General features: G+C 38.5%; 1 protein-coding gene across 4 annotated transcripts in view; it reads left to right on the top strand.

Annotated features, from left to right (window-relative positions):
* Positions 1-26,358, top strand: part of LOC123868873 (zinc finger A20 and AN1 domain-containing stress-associated protein 2) — a 39,544-nt gene extending 13,186 nt beyond the window's left edge. The window contains exons 2-6 of one of the 4 annotated variants that reach the window (XM_045911533.1): positions 7,987-8,307; positions 12,281-12,421; positions 12,573-12,713; positions 20,131-20,269; positions 21,400-26,358. In XM_045911533.1, the coding sequence (XP_045767489.1) occupies positions 8,209-8,307; positions 12,281-12,421; positions 12,573-12,713; positions 20,131-20,269; positions 21,400-21,548 (669 nt within the window). In that variant the 5' untranslated portion in view covers positions 7,987-8,208 and the 3' untranslated portion in view covers positions 21,549-26,358. Of the gene's footprint in view, positions 1-7,986; positions 8,308-12,280; positions 12,422-12,572; positions 12,714-17,805; positions 18,336-18,831; positions 19,487-20,127; positions 20,270-21,399 lie in introns of those variants that run through there. The other 3 variants (XM_045911532.1, XM_045911531.1, XM_045911530.1) reach the window with 3 other exon arrangements.
* The last annotated feature ends 829 nt before the right edge of the window (positions 26,359-27,187 follow it).

Here is a 27,187-nt window from a genome sequence, read left to right as displayed (position 1 = left end):
TATACACCGTATGCCAAAGTAAATGAAGCTGAATTTAAGTTGTTATCAAAAAGATTCAGCTCCACTCTACTTTATGAACATGTCTCCTTTTGATTTTAAAAAAATCTTCCCCTCTCTTGTATTCTCTTTCTCTCCTTCTTCTCTCCTTTCTTGTATTCTTCTGCTTATCTAGTTTCTGGTATTCTTAACTCTCAGATAAAATTAATTTCGTTCCTACTGATGTTCTTGATCACCGTTTGGTTACGAACTTCTAGTTTAGTAAGACACGTCTTGCGTAGAGGATCCATTTGCTCACTAGTCACATTGACATAATATGTAATGTTCGCTGCACTCGGTACATGGTCTGCAATATTCATTTGGCTAAGTAACTCGTAACCTTCGTGCAATAGAATATAATGACTGGCAGTTGAATATATTAGGTACTTCTAGTTCTACATAGGTATTTTAGTTGGGATGCGAATCTCAATTTTACCAGAGTGAACTTGACTGAGGGAACTCTCGGTTTGATCCTGAATCGACTATATGTCAAATATTAGGCTATGGGTGACGTGAAATCAAGGAAACATTAGTTGTTTCATAGCTTACCTTGCGTCAAATGTAGGTAACAATTGACGCGGAAGCCTCGATGTTTTGTTACATTTTCCTCAACTGTCGTGAATTGTGCTAATAGTGTGAATACACCATTGTCGCTCGACGCTCACCATAAATAAACTACGTTATCGATATACCTATAGTAAAAGATAAAGGTGCGATTGGTGCAACAGATAAATGGTAAAGCCCACGCCGAACGTAGCGAAGCGTTTCTTCGCTTACCATAATCATGCTGGTACCGCTGATACTAATGATAGCTTAGCCAACCTTGGCCTGAATTGTAGGAAAAAGTTGACATACCACCATAATGGTTACCCTTAGCCTTAGTTTACAATAACAAACAAGATGTCATACTAGTTTTTGACAAGTAAGAGATGTCAGATGTCAAAGTTGTCATTGTTTCAAACTTACATACCTATTATTTTGTATCTATCTTGTGTTAGCAAGTAGAAAAGAGCCAACAATTTTATTTTTTCAAGTATTTTAAGTATGATGCTTTTTTAAAAAAGGACTCCGCCATATTTGCTCTAGTTGTTTCAGTCATGTTAAAAGTACGACTTAATACGATAAACGGTTGCTCGATTGCGGTAGAATGACAGCTACAATGTCACGATCGCAATCACCTCTGATTGGTTGACGCTCGCTCACTGTTGGCTACAATGCATTGTTGCAACAAGAATAGCATTTTAGCCAATAACAACAATTGAGATTGTAATAATGATTGATGCAGGTTTTACGGAATCGAGCTACCGTACATACTTTTGACATGACACCAGTTGACACATGAGCAAAGATGAAAAAAAATAAAGAGTTTTTCATTTTTCCTTTCTCAAAATTTACGCACTAGGTATACAAGTTAAACTTCTGCCACAACTTGTTATTGGTGTAATCAGAAATTGGCAATAATGCATGAACTATATATTGTAGATTATACATGTTTTAGACCTTGGTCACAGTTTGCGACAATTAGGGAGCTTAGGAGCTACACGAGCTTATATAAATATCGATGCTTCGACGTCACTGGCAGGCGTCAAATGTTATCTACATTGACGCTGTAGGTTATAAAACGGCTATTTTTCTTTGATTTCACATCACCCATACCCTAATATTTGACAGATCGTCGATTCAGGATCAAACCGATCGTTCCCTCACTCAAGTTCACTCTGCTTTGGTATAAACATTTCAATGATTTGGCGCCCGATATTATTAATTTATAAGATGTCTCGCCTGGTTTAGATAACAGTTGACGCAATAAGAGCTCTTATGTTTTACCACTTGATAAAATAGTGTTTCTGAACCGCTTTACCAGTATAAGTAATCCATTATTTCCAATGCAAGAAAATGTTGCCACTCTTAAGTTCTAACGCTACCGTTATTTTCAAAGAGATGTGGACGTTACAATGCGTGAAGTTACCATTTGACATTGATAAAATCCGCCCCAGCATCTCATCATGAGTCATAATATCTTCTGAGTTGATTGTTCAATTCATCATTTACAATTTTTCTCTATTTCTGAGAACAGCTTCCTACATTTCGTACACGGTCCGTCCATCCGGTTTCAAAGGATTATTTCTTGTTAAATCGTTGAGTAATAAAAACAACGGTACTGTATCAAATTAGCATTAGTATGGCTATAGCATTGAATTGCTGACGTGAATACCTTTATTTGTACAGTTTGATAATGTTTAAAGAACACGATAATTGTTTCCACTTGCGTTTCCGAAAATAATTTGATATAACGCAATTCATTTCGCGGCACAACTCATAACAATCACGAATGAAAGTATGAAAGTCGAGTGGCTAGAGAAGGCTTTATGCTAGACTAATTTTTAACACAGCCATATTCATGATCTTTACTGAATATAGCATGCGCAGATACTGTGCATTTATTTATCCTCATTATACAATATACAGTCAGCAACAAAGCTAGGTTTGCACTCGTCCATAGTCGTTTGTACTGGATGGCGGGTGCAAACCACCTAGCTTTATACTGACTGTACTTACCTACTACATATTTCTTTGTAACGTGCGGGTGATGCGCAAAATGAGAGATACATAGCTGTTGCGTTGCTAAACATTTTGTAAACAATAATAAACGTGTGGTAGCCGCACTTTCACGCCATTTATTTTTAAAATGTTGCGTAGACAATCCAAGAGGTCGTCGGAATGCGCTAGTCGCGTCACTTGATGTGTGGACTTCGTACTGCGACTCGGACGACTTCTACACGTGTACTCGAAGGGTCTTGTCACGGTTCACACATGTGCGATGTTGCATTCTGCGGGCCTACCATGCAACCCGTCATTATTATCAATCTATGTTGGATGGAAGCAGGCGTTCCTGGCGGATGGAATACACAAGGGACCTAAAACTTAGTTCGCAAATCCGCCAAAACAAAAAAAAAGAACAATAAAAGCAAGCAAAACACACCGGCAACACAAATCTTTGCAATTATTATATCTGAGGATGTTCCAGTGGCGGAGGGAAACTTGTATTGAGTGTGTTCTAATGGAGATGGACCCCTAACGTTTTTCAATATACATATCTACATTTTGTGACTCACTTTGCCTCCTGTCACTTATTCAATTTGAGTGAATCATAATGTTTGGATTCCTGAGCAGCGATTAATGATGATTAGGTTAGCAAATCGGTTACGGATTCTTGGTAATATATGGGCCGTATATTAACAAGAACCCTGAAAGTTTTAAGTAGTAAAAGTGTATGTAGTGGTCGTTTTAGGCTACGTCAGCATTGCGTCATGGTAAGTTTTTTATAGACGGCACGTTCTGTATGGTGCTATTCGTGACCTCAGACTGATAAAATATCGTATGAGAGTTTCTATCTATGTATATTTCACGTTTCATAATAAACAACTAAGAATATGGATAAAAGTAGTTCAGTTTAAAAATACCTCCGCATTAGCCCTATTCTAAGATAGTGGTACGTATCTCGGACTGCCACTCAGACCGTACAAGATTCCGCAACATAACTGATAGCGCTGACCTGAGAGCACAGCGGGACTAACTGACTTCACGGTGTGAGTTGTTGCGTACCCCACGAGATACACTGAGTCCGGTCGATGACTCTCTCAACTGATGAGACCGCACTGTACTCTGGCTATTATACTTTTCTATTTAACGCTTATGCGCTTATTAAATCCTAGTAATCTAGACAGTAAGATTTCATTTTATTGCCGAGAGCTCAAAATTAACGACTTTCTCTCGTCATTCAAGAAAACGTGTTAGTTTAGTAATTCTTAAATTGGCATTAACGAGTGAAGTCATAATTCACAGATTGAGAGTAAGCGGAAGACATTACTGCCTTCGGGAATATCTATACGTGATATCGACTTAACATCTACATATATGTAGCATTAAAAAATAAAATGACTAATTGACACTATCACACATCTACCACAGCCACAGGTAAAACCGTTGGGTCTAGAAACTTGATATTTTGCACGTAGGTTTTCTTTTCCATCCACGCGAAATCGGGGCGGTTCAGCTAGTTAACGATAAATAAAATCGAGTGTGTAAACTAATATGTCGAGTAGAAAATTCTATAAGAGCGGCCATACACGGGCAGTTAATGCACAGTCATGGTATGCCTCGTGTCATGACTCATGAGTCATATAGCTTAGACTGCATGGCAAACTACTATCTTTCTTCCTTTGTCATGTAATATAATACGCGGCTGAGTTTGTTGCGGGCTTCTTCTCAGACCAGGGCGCGTTTGGAACCCTTGTACCTACCTCCTACCTAAGTTGACTTTCAAAAAGTGTACATAATAATATATAAATATCATATTATTATTTTGGAATAAGTTGTTGAAATAATTTGATTTTACTCGTATTATTATTTATACTCGTCTATTGATTAGTTAACGGATGCTCAAGCGATCTCTTGTACGTTTTTGGCAATCATCTGCTCAAGATACCCGTGTATGACCGCTCTAACTAAACGTGGTGTAGTGTAATTACCTCACTAGAGTCGCTCATACTCACCAAATAAATAAATAATATTTTATTTCAGACCATATACAAAGAAGTCCATATTATACAAAGTTAGTGTGTTATTAACAATAATTCCTTATAATTATGTTAGTACAAAGTAAATAAAAAAAGGAGCCTACCGTGGCAACTCTAGTCGCCCGGTGGCCACAGCTACCCAATGTTCCGTTATTGGGCAGTCTTTCCCATCCCTTATTGCCTTCCAGAATGCCGTTGTGACTGCTACGAAGGCATTGTAGGAGCGAGGCATTCTTTTTACGGATAAATGGCATGAAAGCCATAAGTCCTGGCGTCTGTGAACATCCCACTTGCACTACAGTCCCTCGGCAGCCCCAACAGCAGTACTTAAACGAGTCTGCTCAAACAGTTCCTTGTACGTTGTTCAGCGATCAACTGCTCAAGCTGCTCGTGTATGGCCGCTCTAACAGAACCTACTAGTATAGTGTAATAACCTCGCTAGTCGCTAGTCGCTCTCTATACTCACCATCACATCACTTTCATTAATATCACGCTAATTGGTGCACGCTGCGTGATCTTGCTCCCAAATAGAATTTTTCTAAAACGAATTTAGATATTACTCGTTCCATTTTAAATCATGTGAGTGGACGTTGTTTATGAACAAGAAATATCGTAGAAAGCGGCTCCGAGCGGATGGGCTGTTTGACACTTGTTTTGTCGTTGGTTCTATCCGTAAATTATGTGCATTGATAAGAGTCAATGTAGGAAGTAGGAGTTTAGAAGTCAATTAGATGTTTATAGTTTGTTTGTCAGGTTTAAAAAAGAGAAAGGTTTAATCGTTTTATTTTATTTTTTTGATATTTTTGTGGTGATTACTTGAGTATACGATATTTGAAAGACTAGTGACCGCTCGCTGCTTCACTCACGTGGGAATTTTGGAAAATCTGGTCTTGTTCCATTCATTATGAAGCGAACTCTGTGCTATCTTTCAGCTTTCTAGGTCTAAGGGTTTGGACTGGGCGTTGATCTCAGTCAGTGACTGAGTTAAAACTTTTCTTTTATTGTATGAGAAGATCGTTTTCGATCACACTCTCGAAAAGTGATCATTCTCGATCTGTCACAGCAATATTGATAGTGTGAGATCTGTTCCTTTCTTGATCGAATATATTTTTTGAAAATGCTCCTTTTGTTTCGTTATAGGATGTTGGTAGGTCAAAAGGAGTGGTTAGAGTGAAGTAATGCCTAGCAACTGGGTACCTAGGACAAGTTTATGGTTGGTTAGTTGAGCGAAGTTTTATCACAGTCGGCGGCTGGGCGCAGGCGGGACCTTGGCGAGGGCGCGGGCCGCGATCGCGTTCCACTTTTGCCTTAGCTGGTAGCTCTCTCTTGTTATGCAAACCTGCCGTTATGCATATTATGTTTTGCCTCCGCTGAATCGTGGTTTGCTCTTAGATACCACTTTCTATAATGCCTGCCCGCGCCTGCGACGTTCGAATGCGTCACACTTACCTGTTTTGCTGATAATAATCTGAAGAGGTTGCAATAAATGCTTTTGCGTCGTTGATAAAATACAACATGATTATTTTATTCGCGTAGATTTAGGTTTTTCAAAATCTTGTGGGATGGGATCTCTTTTATTTTACGGGATAAAAGTAGCCTATGTGTTAATCCAGGGTATAGTCTATCTCCATTCCAAATTTCAGCCAAATCCGTCCAGTAGTTTTTGCGTGAAAGGGTAACAAACATTCATACATCCATCTATACATACGATCATTCGCGTTTGACCTAGCCTTGGACTCCATTGATTCGGCCCTTGTGGGCTTACCCACTCGACTGAAGACTTGCTCCATACTTGATCCCTTTCTGATAAAGATTCTTCTTCTTCCGCTATCGACTTGTCTCGTTACTTTCTGTTCATATTTTTGGTTTATGGCTTTTATTTGTGCCACACGAGCACAATGCACTTCCTCAATGTCACGTTACTAATAAACTTTGCATCGTGGTTGTATAGTTATACAATTTAATGTCATATTCTGACAGAAAGAGCCAAATCAGTGTGTAACTATTCACTTTTCATTCAACGTTTATTAATAAGGCGTGGTAGGGCGCTCCTGGGAAGGCCTATGTCCAGGCGTGGACGCAAACAGGTTGATTGAGTAAGGCAGTAAATGTAATACAAATAAACCTACTTTCTGAAATGATCTAAATTCTAAATGACGGCGAAAAGTATTCAAATCCTCTAAGGAATTTAATTATAGCTTAATTAGAATAGTTGAATATGTAATCTGTATCAATATTTTAAAGCCAGAGTTGCGAGGTAAGTTACCTAGCATAAGACGGAAGAGGCAAAGGAATATAATTAATTATTTTTTAAATAATATTAAATTATATTTGCGTCTGTGGTTTGCGTAAACTCCGCGTGAAAATTGCAAATGACTTGGCGTTATTACGTCACATCCGCACCTAGCCACGTTCGAAGTGCACGTGTTTTGGTTTTGATAGTTCGGGACCATTCGCATATGATTTGCTTCGTATAGGTACATCTCGCCAAGAAATATAAGGATTATTTAACGATGACTAGCCGTTTTAAAAGTTACTAGTTACTACCCATAATAAAAATACGAAAGTGTGTTTGTTTGTTGGTTTGTGTCATATAAAATTCAAGCCATTCACACTGGTGATGCAATCAATGTTATATTTTTTATATTTTACTACAAGTATACCCTTGACCCCGATCTCGCCTGGTGGTAAGCGATGATGCAGTCTAAGATGGAAACGAGCTAATTTGTAAGGGCACTGACAGTTTTTACTGAACCTATTGATTTGTTCGCCTCCGACCGAAATCGCCAGACCAAACATGACAATCTCAATCTTGCCGATTGGCTGTTGATCTGATATTTTCATGTAATACCCAAACTTAAATCATTTATTAAACATGGTCAGAATTGTTAGATTAGTAAGATGATAATATACTTAGTGGTAATAATTACGAAACTTATCCCTAACTAATATGGCATTAGTCATAAGTTTCTTAATTAATTATTACGAAACTTATAGGGTTCCAAACGCGCCCAGGTCTGATAAGAGCCCACACCAAATTCAGCCACGCAATTCTTTTTATTATCAGTTTATCACCACTTCACAAAATCACTTAACTTATTAGAACTATCAAAGCTTTAGCACTAACTAATTCCCAAGCTTTCTTAAACAATCCTTTTTACATTTTGGAATTGTTCAATAAGTTTACAACCCTTCTCATTCTGGACGTGGCCACCGGCGATGGGTAAATCATGATGATGACATTATCAACGCCTTTTCCGAGTTTCTTCATTCTTAAACTTACACTTTCTTCTTTTTTTCTCCGATCTTCCATTCTTCTCCGAGTTTTCTTTTTGAAATGAAAAGTAACATAAGTTCTCGTTTGTTACAGGGCCCATTGCGATCCTGACACAGAAAGAAGTAGCAGCTCAATTCGCCGGCTTACAGAGAGCCGCCGATCGCAACTCTGCGGTCCGGGATACCCTGTGAAACATATTGACAAGTGCGTCCGTACATCACTGTGAACTCCACAAACAAGTGCAATATATACTGATAGTGCAATCATACGTGAACTTTTTGTTGTTGTTTAAAAGTGTTATATAACCGTGGAACTATGGAGAGAGAATCGAACCCCATGGAGGCTCTGTGCCGTTCAGGATGCGGATTCTACGGAAACCCCTCCACTGATGGACTATGTTCAGTTTGCTTTAAGGTACGTTGTTTGTTTATCTCTATCAATACCATACCAATACCGCAATGCTATATAAACCCGATTTATATAGTCCGCGCATGTAACCTGGCACATTAGTGTCAACTTACGTGGATATGCATAAGGCCGCGATTACACCTGTAAATTTTAACAACTTTAAAAAGTTTTACAAGTTTTTGTAACAACTTATGACAAATTTACTTATGTAAACACTTATTGAATACATTTATCATAGTTTTGTCAATTACGTAAGCTATTTACGTGAGTAAAACTTACAGGTGTAATCGCGCCCTAAGGTATATATTTCGGTATAGGTAGGTTCGCGCCACAGAATACTAACTACGTAAAGAAGTAATGGTATCGCTACTGGCTTTGCTGCGCTGGCGTCACTGGGTTCTCATCTTGTAACGCAAGCGAGAAGTACTGTTACCTACACACCCAAATTATGTACGGACGGCCGGTGTTCCGGTAGTAGTAATAGGTAATTAAATCAGTTCGCTTGTATAGAGTGGTTATAACGTTCGTATCGATCAATTTCAGTTTTGGAATCTGTCCTCAATTCCTCACCAATTACTAACTAATCAAAGATAATTATTATGTGAAATAAATTACTTATAACATGACCTCCTCAGACCTCAACTATATTTGAGTATGTAGAACTCTACCAACACATAGATTAGGTAAACATAGAACACAGAATTGAGTTTTAGGTGGTTACAAATGTAATCAACTGTAGAAAGTAGAAACATAGTTACCAACTAAAGAGACACTCTGTTTGATTACATACTAGTTATAAACTAACAAATTAGTTTCGCAGTTCAATTCGATTAAAAGTTGGGATTCCGGAAACTACTATTACCTACTATTACGGATCCTACTCATGATTCCATGTAAATATTTTTCCACCACAAATAAAATAAAGTTACATTAAAATTAACAATATTTAAATTATTGTTAAAGACCAATGTACACACGACTACCTTTTCGAGGAATGTCATCTCTCGGAGAGGACAGATCCAATTAATTTGTGACCTTGTAATGTGTGGATTAAAAGATTTATACATAACTAGCCCACTCGCCCCATCCTCCCTGTGGTGGAATTTCTAAAAATCCTTTCTTATGAAGGTCTTTGTTATGAAAAAAAATTTTAGGTCTAGCAGTTTATTTATGGGGACGTTGATGTCAGAAAATGTTCAAAAAAATAGTCTTGAAACATCCCCTACACAGAGCAATGTGCGGTCTTTGTTTATCCAAAGAGAATTTGATGGAGTAGGGATTTTCGCTCATGTTTTTTCAATCCACCTTTAAGTTTTTGAGCAAAAATGACATTCTTCTTCAGCCAGAGCACCTTCTTTTTAGTTGTATTGCTCGTCCGTTACTTGATTTCCAGGGTTCCGCATCCGAAGGGCACCAACGGGACCCTATTACTAAGACTGCTGTCCGTCCGTTCGTCTGTCGTTCACGAGATACATCTCGTGAACCGAAATAGGTTGAGAGTTGAAATTTTTGCGGAATGTGTATTTTTAACGCCGCTATAAACAACAAATTATAAAAAACCGGCCAAGTGCGAGTCAGTTTCGCGCACTGAGGGTTCCGTACTCGGGTAGTTTTTCCAACATTTTGCACGATAAATCAAAAACTATTATACATAAAAATAAATAAAAAATCTGTTTTAGGATGTACAGCCCTACATACTCGTATGATACCCCACTTGGTATAGTTATCTTATTTTGAAAATTAAAACACATTTTAATTTTTTTTTTAAATAATGTAACCACAAATTCGTGGTTTTCAGATTTATTCCTGTACTTGTGATATAAGACCTACCTACCAAGTTTCATGATTCAAGGTCAACGGGAAGTTTAGATATACTATAGATTTCTTGACAGACAGACAGACACAACAAAGTGATCCTGTAAGGGTTCCGTTTTTCCTTTTAAGGTACGGAACCGTAAAAATTTCAAAAATGGGATCTTTCGTGTCCGAGTCCGATGCGCACTTGACCGATTTTTAACCACGAGGAGTTTGTCTGCTCTGCAGTCGAGCAAAAACCGGCTTTATTCTATATCCGAGCACAAAAATAGTTGACAATATTTTTCGAAAGTGTTAAATTCGCCCACGTCAGTACTGTGTAGCAAGCAGTCTGCGTCTTTACTGTTTTGTTTTTTGAGGTCAACAGCCCGATATTTTATTGGATTGTTTCGCTTTTTGGCACCACGTTGTAGGCGCAATGAGGGAAGTGAATGTCACTGCTGCCTTGCAAAAAGTTTCAAAGGAAAGGAATCTCTCTTCAGTGCCTTCTGCAGTCATAAAGCTAGCACTAAATTGCAACATGGGCAAGGGACAAATTCCTGAAAGGCCGGCAAAGCATTGGCGGTTCTTCTGGTGCTGCAAATGTTCGTGGGCGACGGTAATCACACAGACAGACAACGAAGTGGTCCTATAAGGGTTCCTTTTTTCCTTGTGAGGTACGGGACCCTAAAAAGATCTGTTTTGAGTAAATCATTTATTAGTACCATTAGTATCCAAGATAAAGTCATCAAATCCATACTTGTCTGTCTGTCTATCTGTCTGTCTGTCTGTCTATATGACTGTTTGTCTATATGTCGTCTGTCTGTCTGCTACGCTTTCACGGCTCAACCGCTGAACCGATTTTAATGAAATTTTGTAAAGATTTAGGATACATTCCGGGGAAGGATATAGGTTACTTTTTAGCCCGGAAAATCAAACAGTTCCCACGGGATCGTTAAAAACATAAATCCACGCGGACGAAGTCGCGGGCGTCCTCTAGTTCATACTAATATTTACCATAATCCTTTGATTAGCCCGCTAATCCTCGGTTTACCCAGCTAATCCTATGTTAACTAGTACAACATGTCATTTATGATTTAATTTTATGCTACAAGGCACTTCATTATTGTAAATTACTGACTTTGTACTTAATTAAAACAAGAAGGAATGAATTGCAACAGTTTTTAGAGTTCCGTACCGGAAGTTTGCCAACAAAACCCATTACTAAGACTCCGCTGTCTATATCTATACTAATAGTAATCTCTACTTGGTAATTTGTTGTTTAAAAATACAATTTGTATCATTGTTTATCGGCATAAAGACGTGTTATAGTTAACTTCTGGCATTCTTTACGTCTTTTTATGGCACGATGATAGATGCTTTATTCGAGTTTTCTGAAATCCTCTTTTATGGCTCGTTTATATCAAGTAAGGTTACTTGATTAACAACTTCGGCCGTTGACTTCCAGCATTTCATTTTGATCGTCCATCGCAATGTTTTTGTTTCAACTATTAAACTTGTTAACAAGGTCTTTTGAACTACTTATACATTTTATGATATTAACAGAGGAATCTCCCTCACTCGCTTATTACAAAGGTTAAGTCTCATTTGTTTATTAAAAAACCAAAATCAATGAAATTTTGTGGGCACGTTTTAGAAAGTAATACGTTTTAGTAAGTCTGTGGTTTGCCAGATTTCCGTAAAAATGTTTATTCTTAAAGTTACGCAGAATTAAAGATAAGTGTGAAAATCCTGGAGCTCCTGCAACTTTAAAGCAATTGGTATATTTTAACGGAAATCTGGAAAACTCTAGACACAGATCTTAGTTCCTAGAACGTGTTTACAATATTTCATTGAGTTTGATTGCTTAGTTACACAAATAAGAACAAAACTACATTCATCTGGATCACACTACGAATAAACCTCTCTAAGGGTAAATGTATTTTAAAGGGTGCTTCACTTTGATCCATTTATTCAGCTCCAACCCGATATTAACTTACTGCTGAATGTACTTATAATAGATTCTTAGATTTTGCAGTAGTTTTTACCTTAGGTTATGTCACATTTTAGCAAGAATTTTTTTCCCATAAATTGGTGTGAAAAAATAAAAATTGTAGAATCTACGCACTTTACCGGTGACTAAATGAAAATGTGTGTTTTATCTTCTTTTAACACGAAATTGCAGGAAGCGCTAAAGAAGAAGCAGCAACCACCCGCGTCGACGCCGTCGCCGGTGTCGTCCTCGTTCGTGGCCGCGCCCACGCCGCTCGCCGCCGCCGCGCCCACCGTGCCGTCGCTGCCCGCCAGCCCGCAGCCGCTCACAGACGTAAGACCACATCCACTATACTACTATTGCAGGAAGCGCTAAAGAAGCAGCAAGCGCCCGCGTCGACGACTTCGCCGGTGTCGTTGTCGTTCGTGGTCGCGCCCACGTCGCTCACATACGTAAGACCACATCTGCTTTAATACTATTGCAGGAAGCGCTAAAGAAGAAGCAGCGGCCGCCCATGTCGACGCCGTCGCCAGTGTCGTCGACGTTTGTGGCCGAGCCCACGCCGCTCGTCGGCGCCGCGCCCACCGTGCCGTCGCTACCCGCCAGCCCGCAGCCGCTCACAGACGTAAGACCACATCTACTATATTATTACAGGAAGGTCGCTAAAGAAAAGCGATAGCCGTTCGCGTCGACTTCGACAGAGCCGCCAGTGTCATCGGCATTCGTGGGCGTACCCACGCCGCTCATAGACGTAAGACCACTCCTGCTACACTGTAAAAATATTGTAGGAAACGCTAAAGAAGAAGCACCAGTCGTCATTTTGCCACGCCCATGCCGCGCCGCTCGCATTGTCGACCGCATCCGATATATTTCTGTATACTTGGTTACTATTGGCGTCAGGAAACAAGAACTGATCCTCCCATACCCTGTCGCCTAGCAGAGTTATTTTTACTCGACAGCACCTGTACGCTAGTGTTATGGCATTTCCACATTTGCTGCCATGTCCAGGACACAGCCTCATGATCTTGCGTGCCGTTCAACTCATAGCTGGAGCTGTAACCCTAGTACAAAAATTTGAATGCCGTAATGCGTCACATTGCAGCTTTCTTGTCTAACTTATATTCTTTAGCGATAATCACATTGTATCACACGTTTCTCGGATAAGAACTAAGAAACTTGCAAGTTGCAAGTTCATGATACTAGTTGATAATTCATAGGTACAATACTCTGCGAGGGCGGTAGGTATTCATAATGTTAGTTAAGCGTCTTCTCGGTACAATTAATTAACGGTATTAATTAATTTATTTTTTACTTTCATTCCTTTATGTATTTTGGGGCATGTGACCCGATTTTCCGAGTGTTTGTCGCGTCGGGTTGGAGCTGAATCACGCTATAGCGGCGTGAAACAATGCAGTTGTGAGCGAGATGTTTGTTTTAATAAACACTTTATACCTACCTTCGCATTATACTAGACCCATAATGTACAACTACTTATTTGTGTAGGCTCCAAACATCAAGGAAACTATAAGTTATGATGATTGTATTATTGTCACACATTGATATTAAAATGTGATATAAATATGGTACACCATACACTAACTTACTGCGATCTAAAACAGTTTTTGCAGAGAATCCAATAATAAAGGTAAATAATACTAAAGTAATAATTAGATTTTAGAGTAAAGACTCTTGTCTATAAAATACATATAGTACCCGACAGGTCGAGATGGCAATCGGGGTACGAGGCGGGGAGACGCCCCGCATAACCCGCACGTCACCCGCGCTTATCCCGCACGGGGTCACCGCGGTTGTGCGAGGCGTCCCCACCCCGATTGCCACCTCGACCTGTCGCGTACTATAGTTAAACAACAATAAACTTTACTTTTATTAATGTTATTTATTCGTCACATCAGTTAGTTTCCAAAATTTCGAGTTGCAACCCTGCTTTAAATACGTACCACCTTAAAACTCCTATAACAGACACACAGATAGTTTCGGTTTTGTTTATAACTGGACCCTAAGAAATTTTAATTTGTTTGTGTTACATAAATAGCCTACAATAATTTTGCTTTGTTACGATACGATACGTAAAATGTAAAATAATAATTTAAGAGATTATTTTTACTATCGCGGTTTTTTGTTTATCGTTCGTATCGTTAAGTTATAGGTACGTTGTGAAATACAAAATGGCGATAACATTACATATTTAGTAGGTAATTATTTAACTTATAATTACATCACAGTTACTGTTTTTTATTACTGGTGGTGGTAAATGACTTTTCAGGTAAGTTAAATGTGTTTTGTCGTCAAAGATTTTAGACATGTTACAGAATGTTAAAGGAAATCCATAAAGCTTGATTTTTCTCTTTTGGTTACAAATTCTTTAAAAAAAAAAACTATCTTTCTCAATACAAAAATATAACCAACGAATTGAGTGACCAACCATTCACAAACGGACCTATGTTTTCCATACTTCGATATTATTATAGAATTAATGTTTTCAAAAAACATGTACAATTAAAAAACGCTTCATTTGTGATTGGTTGGCCACCCAAAATGATTGACACCCATTGACATTTTTGTCTTTGTCATTTTTTTGCATTACGTAACAGAGACCATATACTAACTTCTTTCCGTGGACAGAGTACAGAGCACCCGTGTCAATCGCGCTTGTCAAGCAATGTTGGTCGTCTAGAAAGCACTTAAATTGAATAAATAAGTGGGAAATACTATATCTGCGTATGCACAAGAACAGCTCATACAATCAATGGTAATTGTGCTGAGTTTAAACAAAGGCCAATAAAAACCATAGGTCTCTGTATAGCTTGCCTTATACGATAACCGACGACGCCGTTTTCTTCGTATTGTGAACGAACATTCAATATTCTGTGGCCGATTGTAATCATAGACCTAGGAAGACTGTGGCTGTAACATTGTGAACGTATACTAATATACGCTTTATTTCGATACATACATACCAGTTTACTCGATAATATTTATCCGGTTTATAGAATATTTGCTTTCTTTTCGTAATCACTTAAAATGAGTACTGTCTTATGTAGTAACAAGTGTAAATTAAAAATTTATATCACCCCCGACAAGTGAAGGTTACAGTAACTAGAAAAGACCGAACAGACCTGATAACTTTGGACTCTTGGACTATTCCGTGCCTACGATCCAAAGTATCTGAGTTTTCCAAAACATCATTTGCAAATAAATAATTATGTATCAAGGCAACATCCATCTTGACAGAGTATTTATTCATCCAAGCTTGACAGCTTGACATTTTGTCAATTGACATAATATTATGAACCTAACGGTTATCTAACCTTCTTTTCTACAAGAAAACTATAAAAGAGCTGATAACTTTTAAACGGCTGAATCAATTTTTTTGGATTATAGCTAAGAACACTCTCGATCAAGCCACCTTTCAAACAAAAAAAACTAAATTAAAATCGGTTCATTCGTTTAGGCGCTACGATACCACAGACAGATACACAGATACACACGTCAAACTTATAACACCCCTCTTTTTGGTTCGGGGGTTAAAAATAGGTTAGCTTAGCAGCTAATTTTGAGTGCTGAATGCTAGCAGTGCAATATTTAAAGGTTGTTTCTTCAGTCTGTGACACATTCTTTTTGTTCCTAAGACGATCGAACGCTTTAATATGTATTGATATTTAAATCATCTCTGTGATGACTTAAATTAGAAATCACGATCAAGATTCAATGATGGAGTCATCTCTTGGCCAAAAGGACTTCACACTTGTATCTCTTTGGAGTAGTCATACTTTGTTAGGGCTGATCCCAATACAGATTTCAATGAACAATGAAATCAAATCCGTGGAGGACTGCAATACCACAATGATGTCATTCAAATTCATTTAAATATGTCTTAGAGATGTATAAGTCGATTGAACAAATCACAATTTGTTTTATATTGACGAACAGCAAGGTCCCTACATATTGAACATCGGAGCCAAATGCAACGCATTTCGCGTACTTACATAACAGGCGACCTTGTTGGGATCGTCATCGGTTGAATATTCAGCTCACAATGTATTAAACGTCTATTAATTGGTAGTGCCATACCTATGGTCTAAGAGCCCGTGAACGCCAGACCTACGTCGTGGTATACAGTCTGCAGGTTATTGGTAACCAAATGTTCCTACCTCCGTTCTTCGTTTGTAAAGGTAGGGTATATAAAATTGCTTCACAAAACATCATAATCTTCACCACCTCACATTTGACCTTCAATCATGTCTGACAATTGTTAAAATTTAAAACATCTTTGAATAGTTGCCCAAGTGACATACATGAAATTTATATTTTAAAGCAAGTGCCTACCAGTAATTTATTAAACTTGAAAATTTTCAACCTTTATACCATGACACAGGACTAGTGTTCATGGGCTCTTGATCTATTACTAACCACAGTGCATCACAATGATGGTGGGAACACACTTGGAATACGCCACTCGATCTCCGCCACGACACGCCTGCCATGTCGATCAAGAATTCGACGAGACCCTCTGTCGGATGTTTGTTTTGTGTCATATTCCGTGGCATTTATATCTAGGTATGCATCTATTATAGTCTAGACAGGTTAAAAGGGATAGTCTGTTTGTGATTTAAAAATATTGGCCTTTCGTTAAGGTCGTACCCATTTTTTGCTGGTCTGACCGGGCTCAACTTCGAAACCGACTTTGTGAAAATAAAGAGTTTCTACGGGAATTTCAAACAATCTAAATTATCGCGTAAGTAATGGTCATAAGCTAGTCGAATATATACGATGTGACAGAGCGGTTTCAGCTCTTAGCAGGTTTAAAGCTCATTTTTGTAGGCACGTACTGTTTGCGCGCTATATGTCACACGCGTGTGATATTGCGCGGAGCAGGGTTTCCAAGTGTGTTTCTGGCATTAGTCACGCTGTTCCCCGTTTGTCTTCACAGTACATCACAATAAAGAGACGTCAGACTCAGCAACGGCTATTTTTAGTGTTCCCTGCTATAGGTTGTTTACAATATGGAAGATTTCAATATCTGACTGTCATATGCAATAATCTACCGAACTGATGTATAAATTACTCGTATTAAATACGGTACGGACGCATCAATTTGAAAGCGAGCATAAAGTTAAAAACTGTATATGTCCGTTGTCCATGATTACAAATATCAATCATATCCTGAGAGCTGAAAGCACCCCGAAAGATTTGATTTTTGTGCTTCAATATGGTCTACAGTTCTGACAAACAACTATTTGATTGCCGGGTTCACTTGGTCACGAGACCCTAGAAGTATTCCTATGGCCCTTGCGCTCCTTTGACGGGTCCCATCGTCTTATCTCATAGGAGATATAAGAAATAAGACGAAAGACTTACGCGATAGGGAGGTGTTTAGGCCGTAATGCTTGTATGAGCTGAATTGCATTTTATTCGTCGTATTAGTCGTTGCGGACTGAGCTTTCTGTACCTGGCAGTCACAGGCGTGTGACACTATAAAGGAGAGTTGCTTAATGATAGCAGTCTATCGATAGTCGATGACTATCGATATAATTATATCGTGTAAAACTATCGATACTATCGACAGTATTGATTGTTTTTTTGGTACTTGTGTGGTACTTGTACCAAAGTTTATCGATATTGGACTATCGATAGGCAACTCTACATTCTGTGGTCAGCGCGGCCTGCGTATATAAACTATTGGTTTGGAAATGATGTGATGCGAGGAAGCGGGTAATCGTAGTACGGAACATGAATTGAGAAATTACAGCTTGCACTTGACCGGTTTTTTCAATGAGTATCAATTAATGCCATTTACGGGCTCCCTGGCGGAAGATCGGCTTGTTCTTCATAAATGTATGTGTGTGTGAAACGCGGAAGAGTGCGTATAAGGACGCTTGAATGCTACGTGCGACGTGTCACCGTATCGCTCTGTTTGTTGAAACGTGTTGATACATTAATTTAATGTTTATAAAACGTGATCCGCTCGCATTTTATATATTATACGGAAGGAAATGAAAATTTTGCGCCCAACGTAAACACTGGCACAATTGAACATCATGTTTTTTAAAAATACGAATTAACGTCAAACAGACATCTTACATGCCACGAAAATCAACAGAATTTTTACAATTTGTTTAAAGCGGTGAAATATATTTTAATATTATACAAAATGTAACTTTTTATAATTATTTTTGTTGTATAACTATACAGAAAATGCTGGACGATATTATACTGTTTTAATGTGGTAAAGTGAACATGATATTCAATACACAGTAAAAACCTTAGTATGAAACTCGCTTATTCCCGTGACTTCTGCGCGGATTAACGTTCTTTAAAGATACTGAATTTCTCAAAATCATTCCTTATAGTACCTCCTACTCCTAGGATGTCTTTCTCGCAGTCGTACACTCGTGTCTGATGGTCGTAGTACGCGTAGTACAGTTTTGTTGTCTGGTTGTAGAGATAATAAATAATAAATAATTTACTTTTATGATAATACTAGCTGATGCTTGCGACTTTGTCCGCGTGGATTTGAGTTTTGAAAATCCTGTGGGAACTCTTTGATTTTCCGGGATAAAAAGTAATTAATGCGATGGTGTTTACTTGCATGGGTCCAGGATCTTTAATTATACCCATGCAAAAAAATCAACTTGAACCTTCGCTCCGTCGCAGCGTATTTGAAGCAGCTCCTTTCGCATTTATATATGGGTAGGGATGTAATGGACACAACTTTGTTTCAGTCAAAATGTTTGATTACAAGGCACCATAATAATAATAATGGAAAAAGACCTCAACAAAAAGGAATCTAAAGGGAAGCGGATATTTAAGAAAGCCACTCGACGAAATAGTACATCTAATAACAACAGCCAAAACTCCTCCCTCGAGCATAGTGTCGGTGTGTCACGATCGAAAAGCTTCGAAAATAAACGTTTGTCTGTCGACATAAACGACACCAAGCCGCTGCCAACGCCAGATGGGACCAGCGAGAAATCCGACAGCCTCACAGCTCCCAAGCTCAAAATAGAAGAAAAGTCATCCGCGGAAATAAAGCGGGCGTATCAGGATCGCCATTCCGAATTGAAATTTAAAAGTTTGGATAATAAACGTTTGTCTATCGAAAGAAAAGACACCACGCCGCTGCCAACGCCAGATGAAACCAGCGAGAAACGCAACAGCTTTACAACTCCCAAGCTCAAATTAGAAAAAAAATCATCCTCAAAAATAAGACGAGATCGCCTTTCTGAATTGAAATTGAAAAAGACAGTCGGTTTAAACAAGGAGCAAGACAAGATATTCGAGGAGGAACCAACTAGCTCCAAAGATGCCACTGGCTCAGTAAGATTCGTAAAACCTGAACGTCTACAAGCAGAGGGAAGCAAGAAAAGTCTAAAACGGGTCCGTCATATTCATTATGTATTGAATAGTCAAATCGTCACATTTGCTATGTTGTTCGATGGTTGTTAGGCAATCTGCTTATATAAAACACTAAAAATGTTTCTACCTGCGTCCGTTGTAAACTTTGAAACTTCCAACCGATATGCCTTAAACCGGTTTCATTAGAAAGGCAATAATGAGAAGATGATTTAGTTTTTTTTTTTTTTAGCGTAGTAGCACCGCCGAATAACCGTTACTTGTCTATAAAGATCCAGTTGCATGACAGGTTGTTAAAGTTATGTTACTGTTACCTATAAACTTCGATAACTTCGGCTACCAATAATATAAGCAAAGTGGGCCCAAGTCTCATATGCTGGTGTAATCAGTCCTAAGTTTAACGTTAACAGCCAATATGCATCCAATGTAGGAAACAGGCCTCTTAAGTGGCGCCAACGTTGGCTATCGATTACTTATCAAAGCCAGACACTTTCCGAATGCCATCGCTCCAACTTAGTCAATTGCGCCCTATTCCCCGTTTGCCGAGACGCGGTCTCCATTCGAGAATCTTCCGACTCCAGCGCTCGTTGGTCTTACGTCAAACATGACCAGCCCAAGCATGTTTCAGTGAGTACGTAAACTGATATGTACGTGCCCTGTTTCAGAAGTTGGAGGAGGAGAGCGGGGCCGGCACGAGCGGCGCCAGCACGGGCGCGTCGGACAACGACGCCGACGACAAAGACCCCAGCAAGGACAAGAAGAAAAAGAACAGATGCGCCGTTTGCCGCAAGAAGGTTGGACTCACAGGTGAGATTTTGATATTCATTTCATAAGATGCATGTTAACGAAGCAACAGTACTCTGAAGATGATGGGTGTGATAGTTGGATTTATGGAATATGGATGTCAAAAATTGTCTGTGTAAATATCAGCTCAACTTCGATTGACGATGATGAAATAATGTGAAATAAATAAACAATTCTGGGCCTTTTATTGATAAGCTTATTTCTTTTAAATTGGTTCTATCATTAATTGAAACTAATGTACAGTAGCGGTTATTGTACATTGTTAGCAGATATTTTAAAGAGGATAATTTAAAATATGTTTTTTTAGACAGAAACAGTCAACTTCTCACCTTTTTGAATACTATCTATCAGTCCCAGTTATCTGTTAAAATTGCTAACATAAGAGTTGAAATCGTATTATTTGAGTTATGTACAGAAAAGTTTGGGCGCCCATTGCATTGTTATTCCAAGGAAACCCGACGAAAACATTATTACCCCATCCATTATGTAATTAATTAAATGGTAATTAATGGAAGAGCGTTAATAGTAACGACTATTACTTGTAGAATGTAGTACACCAACGAATTTGCACGCTGTATCACACGCCTCATGCGGCGTACCTCTGTGACCTTGAATAATAACAATTTCAACCATATTTTAAAAAAATCTGACTTATTTGTAAAAAAATAAGCCGCACCTCAGTGCAATTCACTCCCATCTGTGAGCATTGTGCCTAAGATAGAGGGGAAAATCATCATCATCATCATCACAAAGACGTCCACTGCTGGACATATCTCTTTAGGAACTTCCAAACGTCATGGTCTTGCGCATGGTCTGCGCTTTCCGGTGCAAGGTCGCCATTCTAGCACCATGGAACCCCAATGTCTTGTTTTTCGAACTATGTGCCCTTTCCATTGCCACTTTAGTTTCGCAACTATAGAACGATGTATAAGATGTACCATCTATACTCACGTATTTAGTCGATGTGACCCTATGAAAAAGGACCCTGGATGGGTTCGAAACTAGTTGGGCTTACTTTGATTGGTAACTCTGGTACATCCTATACTTAAAATGGAAATAACTCACGATCGTTTAAACATTTGAACTATACATGTATGGGAGGGAATATAAATTGATGAATTGGTTTGATGCAGGGTTTGAATGCCGCTGCGGAGGGCTGTTCTGCGCGGTGCATCGATACAGCGACAAGCACGAGTGCTCGTTCGACTACCGGGAGCTCGGCGCGCAGGAGATCCGCCGCAACAACCCCGTGGTCGTCTCCCAGAAGATACACAAGATATGAGCCGCCCGCGCCGCCGCCCGCTCCATCCGCCGAACGTGTGTGACGGTCAACCGTGTGTGCTCTAAAGTGTTTACAATCAAAAATTAAATCATTAAAGTTACTTGGAACTATACCTCAACTGACTAAAAAATATATGAATAAAATACTTATATTATTGTAAATTGTGATGGCAAACATGCGTACTCCTCAGTGTTTTAATAAATTTTTGTGTGATGGATCAAAAAGTCTTAAGTCTGTATTAAGTTGAAAGGGTTTGTTTTGGTGTTTCAAACGTTTGTAGTTGCCTGAGTCGAATCGATGAATTAATTTTAGTACAAGTGATTTAATGCGTCCAAACTAAGAAAGGAAAATCGTTTTCGCCATGTTGTAACTTCTTAGCTAGAAATATCTTTTGATTCAATATGTCTTCAATATATTTCCAATGAATTTTGTAAGACAAATCAATGAATTTTCTATTAAAATATATTAAAAGTATGTTGAATCAAAAAGTATTTCTAGGCTAGGACGTCAAAATATGGCGGACGATTTCTCTTTCTTAGTTTGTTACCTTCCAGGCTTCAACAGACGTGAAAAACAACCAAAACTCTAAAGAAGCACTTTGGGTTATAGCGTCGAACGGCATAGGACGTAACACTAGTGCGTTTGTACTATGCACTATAAACAAATAGGAGAGAGTCTCCTTTAGCACACTAATTCATTTGCACGCGGTAGGGAAACAATTGACGCCTATGACGCAAGGCATATCGCGAGCAAATGCGTCGGTATGCTATATACTGTCTTATTCAGTATAACGCGTGTCAAGAGATAAGAATCTAAACGAAGTGTCGTTAATCATTCCGTCTCACTCGCACACTATACATAGGTGTATTGTGTAAGTGAGAATGAATGATTAACACTGTTCTTTAGAATCGTTTCTTTAGTAGCACGCGTCATGTCGCGGCTGCCTCTTGGCGCGGTTGACTCTTGACACTGTAATCCGAAGTGCGTCCTTATAAATTAATATACTTTCGTCCTACCCTGTCTTTTTACTGATTTACAAATAAACTACTACAGTGAAAATGATCTTATTCTTTAAAAAAATTATATTGAATAAATCTGCAAATTATTACTTAATGTTTATAAAATATGTACATATCTTTTACTTTAAAAATATCTGTCATTACTTATTGCATTTGGCCTGTACTGTTTTTCTTCTAAAATTCTTGAAATTAGTTGTAGTATATACTCCTTAGGTCGCATCCAGACTGACGACCTGCTACCTTGGCGCCTAAAAGCTTTGTGCCTTAGTGCAGTGTGTGCAAAGTGTAATTCCTGATACATGTAGAAAGGAAGGAAATTATCCAAAACTGCAACACTTAAAAAGTAGACCATTGATTGACGAATTTTTGGCCTATTGTACATACAGTAAATGCTGAAAAAACTATATTTGAAAGCACCTTAGATGTTGGCGTTTCAATGTTTAGTCTTTAGAAACAAGGTAGCACAAATCAGTCTATGCGGTCCTTAGGCACTTGTCCGATTGCCGATGTCGAGCTAAAAAGTAGAAACGAGTACATTTCTTGAGCGAGAAAATAGTCTATAGCTAGTCGTTTCCTCGTTGGCAGTGGGAGAAGTGCCTTAGTCTGAATGTAAATGGAAATTTTATCATTCTGAGGAGTCTGCGTCATTGCTATCAGACAGCTTCTGATTGGAGCAATTTATCTATATGTCAAAAGACAACTATATTTCTTTTTATTGTATAGCTGATCGTTTTTTCGGTTCTAATCTTCTTACTTCTTAACATAGGCGACTTTAGCGCTGGCGGCCTCTTACCTATATTAATTTACTCTGAATAAAAAATGGATCGAGTCTATGCCTCTTTAATTGTGTAAAAATATTTCATACTTGGCCAATAACCGTTTTAACGAGTTTTTCCTTTAATTGTACGGTCTGGCTGGTGGAGGCAAAGGCTCGATCGGTATTACGTTTAGATTAATTTGTGGCGAGAGTTTTGCTTTTAGAGATTGGGCATTTTGTTGTACCACGGTGACTATGAAAACGATTCGCGATTGCAAATTTAGTAACGGCTTATTACGACTGTAAAGATAGACTTTGAGGTACGTGACAAAGACGCTAGACACTAGACAGGTGACCAGAGTGCATTTCTTTGTATAGAAGTAGAGAGCGTCAACTTAAATGCTTTCCAAGCTTTTTATGCAAAGCAGTGCAGTAGTTCCTTATCTCCCGTTTCGCGGTGAAGTCGTGTGCCTCAAAGTATTCCTTATGTTAGCGATTAGAGAGGCTAGATTGGTTAGTCTATAGAAAGTAGGACTAGTATAATCTCTTACTTTAATGTGGTTTTAGTACCAATTTAGTGCTGTATAGCAAGAATCATAAAGTAAAAAAACTACATAAAATTTCAAATTTACGTGCATATTAATACTTACCTATTATCAAAATTTACACTTTCGATAACTATGTTTCACTGTTTTTCAAATATTTCACTATACTATTTCATGTCCGAATCAGGGTCTGACTGTCCCGTGAAGCGGAGTGGAGTGGTGACGTGCTCAGCAGGCCAATTAGCTCATTGATAGATGATATTATAATTTTATCATTTCTCAATTGTGATCGGATTGCCAAAATTGTCTCAACTCCACTCCGCTTCAGTGAACAGTCACCCTAATAAGTTTACCATTTGCATGAGTATCAAACTGAGGATGATAAATTGGTACAAATGTTAGCAGCATTGAACTCCATTATTCTGACTTACTAAGGGATTGCTGGCGCCTAGTGGACAAAGTCTTGCAACTTGCCCAATCTCGCTCCTTAAACTTGTAGATAATGTTCGTTTTGGGTAGGCGTTTCATAATTAATTTTGAATTATTAAGTAGAGTTTTGAATATGTCCATTCACCTCCATTGTAAATATTAGTCGTAATTAACTATAGAGAAACAAATCCTATATATTGTAAAAAACTAAAACTCCAAAAAAAGCTACATTGTTACGATTTCAACGGAGAGCATAGCGCGCTTCACAATATCGAGATAACAATCGTAGGCTGACGCTCAACGAGTGCGGTGGATCGTCCCTCCGTGTTATATTTGCCTAGTTGTAAATTGTACAGATGTTACGCTGCTCACTTGACTCGTGTTTAATCGACACTCGCGCACGCCGCCGGCCGCGACTGCTCCGCGACTCGACGACCGAACCACAACATTCACAGCACATGATGAACGTTTAAAGTTACGTTCAACTTTAAAAAAAAAAACAGTTCAAAATATTTTTATTCATTTTAAACTTTTATAAGTACTTTTGAATCGTCAAGAATATCTACTTTGACGAAACTAACTATAAAATAATATAATAAATATACTCTGAAAAAATCCGCCACTCATAAATTATCTAAATTAAAAGATGGTCGAAATTCCTAGCTATCACTAACTATTCCTTAACGTTTCAATACCACACGTCATTGGCCAAGTAAATTGCGCCCGTCTGGTGCAGCTGCGCGCCATATGAATTGACTGTCAATAAAAGCACAAGCGTCCATTCGTATCTATGATTACGGTTAAAAGTATTTTGGTTCAAAGTTAATAAACCCTGTCCTATGTGTATTTCGTCTGAAGCGGAGCGGAGTCTTGTTCAATAGACCAATCGAGTAAAATGACGTGATAACTCGTCATTTATCAATAATTTGATTGGTCGAAGAAAACATATTATGTCTCCGCTTCTCTTCGCTTCAGTGGAAATGCAGCCTTATGCAACACAGTTTGCTTTTATTGAGGTATAACCATAACACGACTTTAATCGCCTATCATGCGAATGGCCCTTCAATGGCCTTCATGGCAATTTGTACAAAGTCAAATAGTTGAAAATTCATGCAGATTTTGTCAACAAAAACTGTAAAATAGCAAATAAATTTCATCAAAATAGACTTATTAGCTATACATTGACACAGGTAGATTTATATTTCGTTATTTCGTGTGCTATTTTATTTGGATTTAGTAATAGATTAATATGTGTGGGGTTCCATTGTGTAACATTAAATCTGTATGAAGTAAGTGCGACCTGCAGTCGCGGCCTCGGTCCGTGCTCGCTTCGGTCGCGGCTCGGTTCCAGCCCGCGCTCACTGGATATACATCGTCTTCAAATTGTTAGTACTTTAATTTCGGTTTGGGAAATCGTCGCTTCTTTGTCTAACATTCGGCATAAGTGACCTAGAGTTAGCGAGATGTGATGTGTGTCAGCATGCGGCGAGGGGCGAGTTGCGACTGTCGCGTCGTCGTCGCGAGGCTGTCGCGCCGCAGTCGCAAGCCACACCCGAGCCTATATTTGTGTGAAAATTTAAAGTAAGCGATAGTTATACATTTATAAGTAGTGATCACTTTATATTATTACACATTATATAAGTAGGAAAGAATTATTTAGCTTTTTCTTTTAATCACATTATTCAAAATTGTAAGTTGTATTATGTAACATGTTCGTTTAGTGGTGAAGTAACGATAATATTACCATGTACTGCTTCGGTCGTCGTCCACGGTAGACTAACTGATTGGCTGGACTAAATTATTTAATGACTTTTGTTGTATATTTTGTTAGGTCATTGATTAATTTTGGTCTGTTTTGCTTAAAAACGTAATCAGATAAAGATGTTAATGATGAGTTTTACTTTTATCTTGCTGTTTTAATTTAGTTATTCTTCTATTAAAGTCATTAAAATCCCGGAATATAAAATTGTTCTCTTATTTACTCACCAACTTGTGTTATATATAGTGTAATAAAGTTATTCACTATTTTGACTAAATAAAAATTCTCTTAATTGTACCTCCAATGCACTGAACCTTTTCACTTTTACATGAATATAATTTTTAAATTTCACTAAGATCGGATGCGATGACTCATCTATTTTTTCCTTAGCTTACTTAGAAGATAAGCTAATCGCAAACTTTGAGAAACGCGTAAGCGACGCGTTCTGCCCGGTGCTTAAGAGTTTGGTTTTTATAATAAAATCGCAGTACATACGATTTTATTCTAAGAAGAATATTGCAGTGAGAATAAAGGACGGTCACCGGGCATATCGCGTCGCTTACGTGTTTCTGCGAGAAGTGCAGTCACTTAACCCTCCAAAAAAATCTATTTCTACGTCATAAGCACCTTATGATATAGACATCCGCTAAGAAAGGATCTGCAAATTCAACACTTAAGGGGGAGCGAGGGAGGTGTAAAATAGAGGGGCGGTTTGTCATTTGTGTAGAAGTTAGTATAGCGCTCTCTCTGTCACGTAATCCTATACAAAGAGAGCGCTAGATTAACTTCATTCCGTGGATAAGTTAGCAAAGCGCTCTCTCTGTTACGTAAAGCCAAATAGAGAGCGCTATATTAACTTCATTTCGTGGATAAGTTAGTATAGCGCCCTCTCTGTTACGTAAAGTCAAACAGAGAACGCTATACTACTCCATTCCGCGGATAAGTTAGTATAGCGCCCTCTCTGTTACGTAAAGTCAAACAGAGAGCGCTATACTACTCCATTCCGCGGATAAGTTAGTATAGCGCCCTCTCTGTTACGTAAAGTCAAACAGAGAGCGCTATACTACTCCATTCCGCGGATAAGTTAGTATAGCGCCCTCTCTGTTACGTAAAGTCAAACAGAGAACGCT

This window comes from Maniola jurtina, chromosome 10, assembly GCF_905333055.1.
Source record: "Maniola jurtina chromosome 10, ilManJurt1.1, whole genome shotgun sequence".
In the NCBI taxonomy this organism is placed as follows: Eukaryota; Metazoa; Arthropoda; class Insecta; order Lepidoptera; family Nymphalidae; genus Maniola; species Maniola jurtina.
Note: the sequence above shows the minus strand (reverse complement) of the source record. Positions and strands in the feature narration are given on the sequence as shown.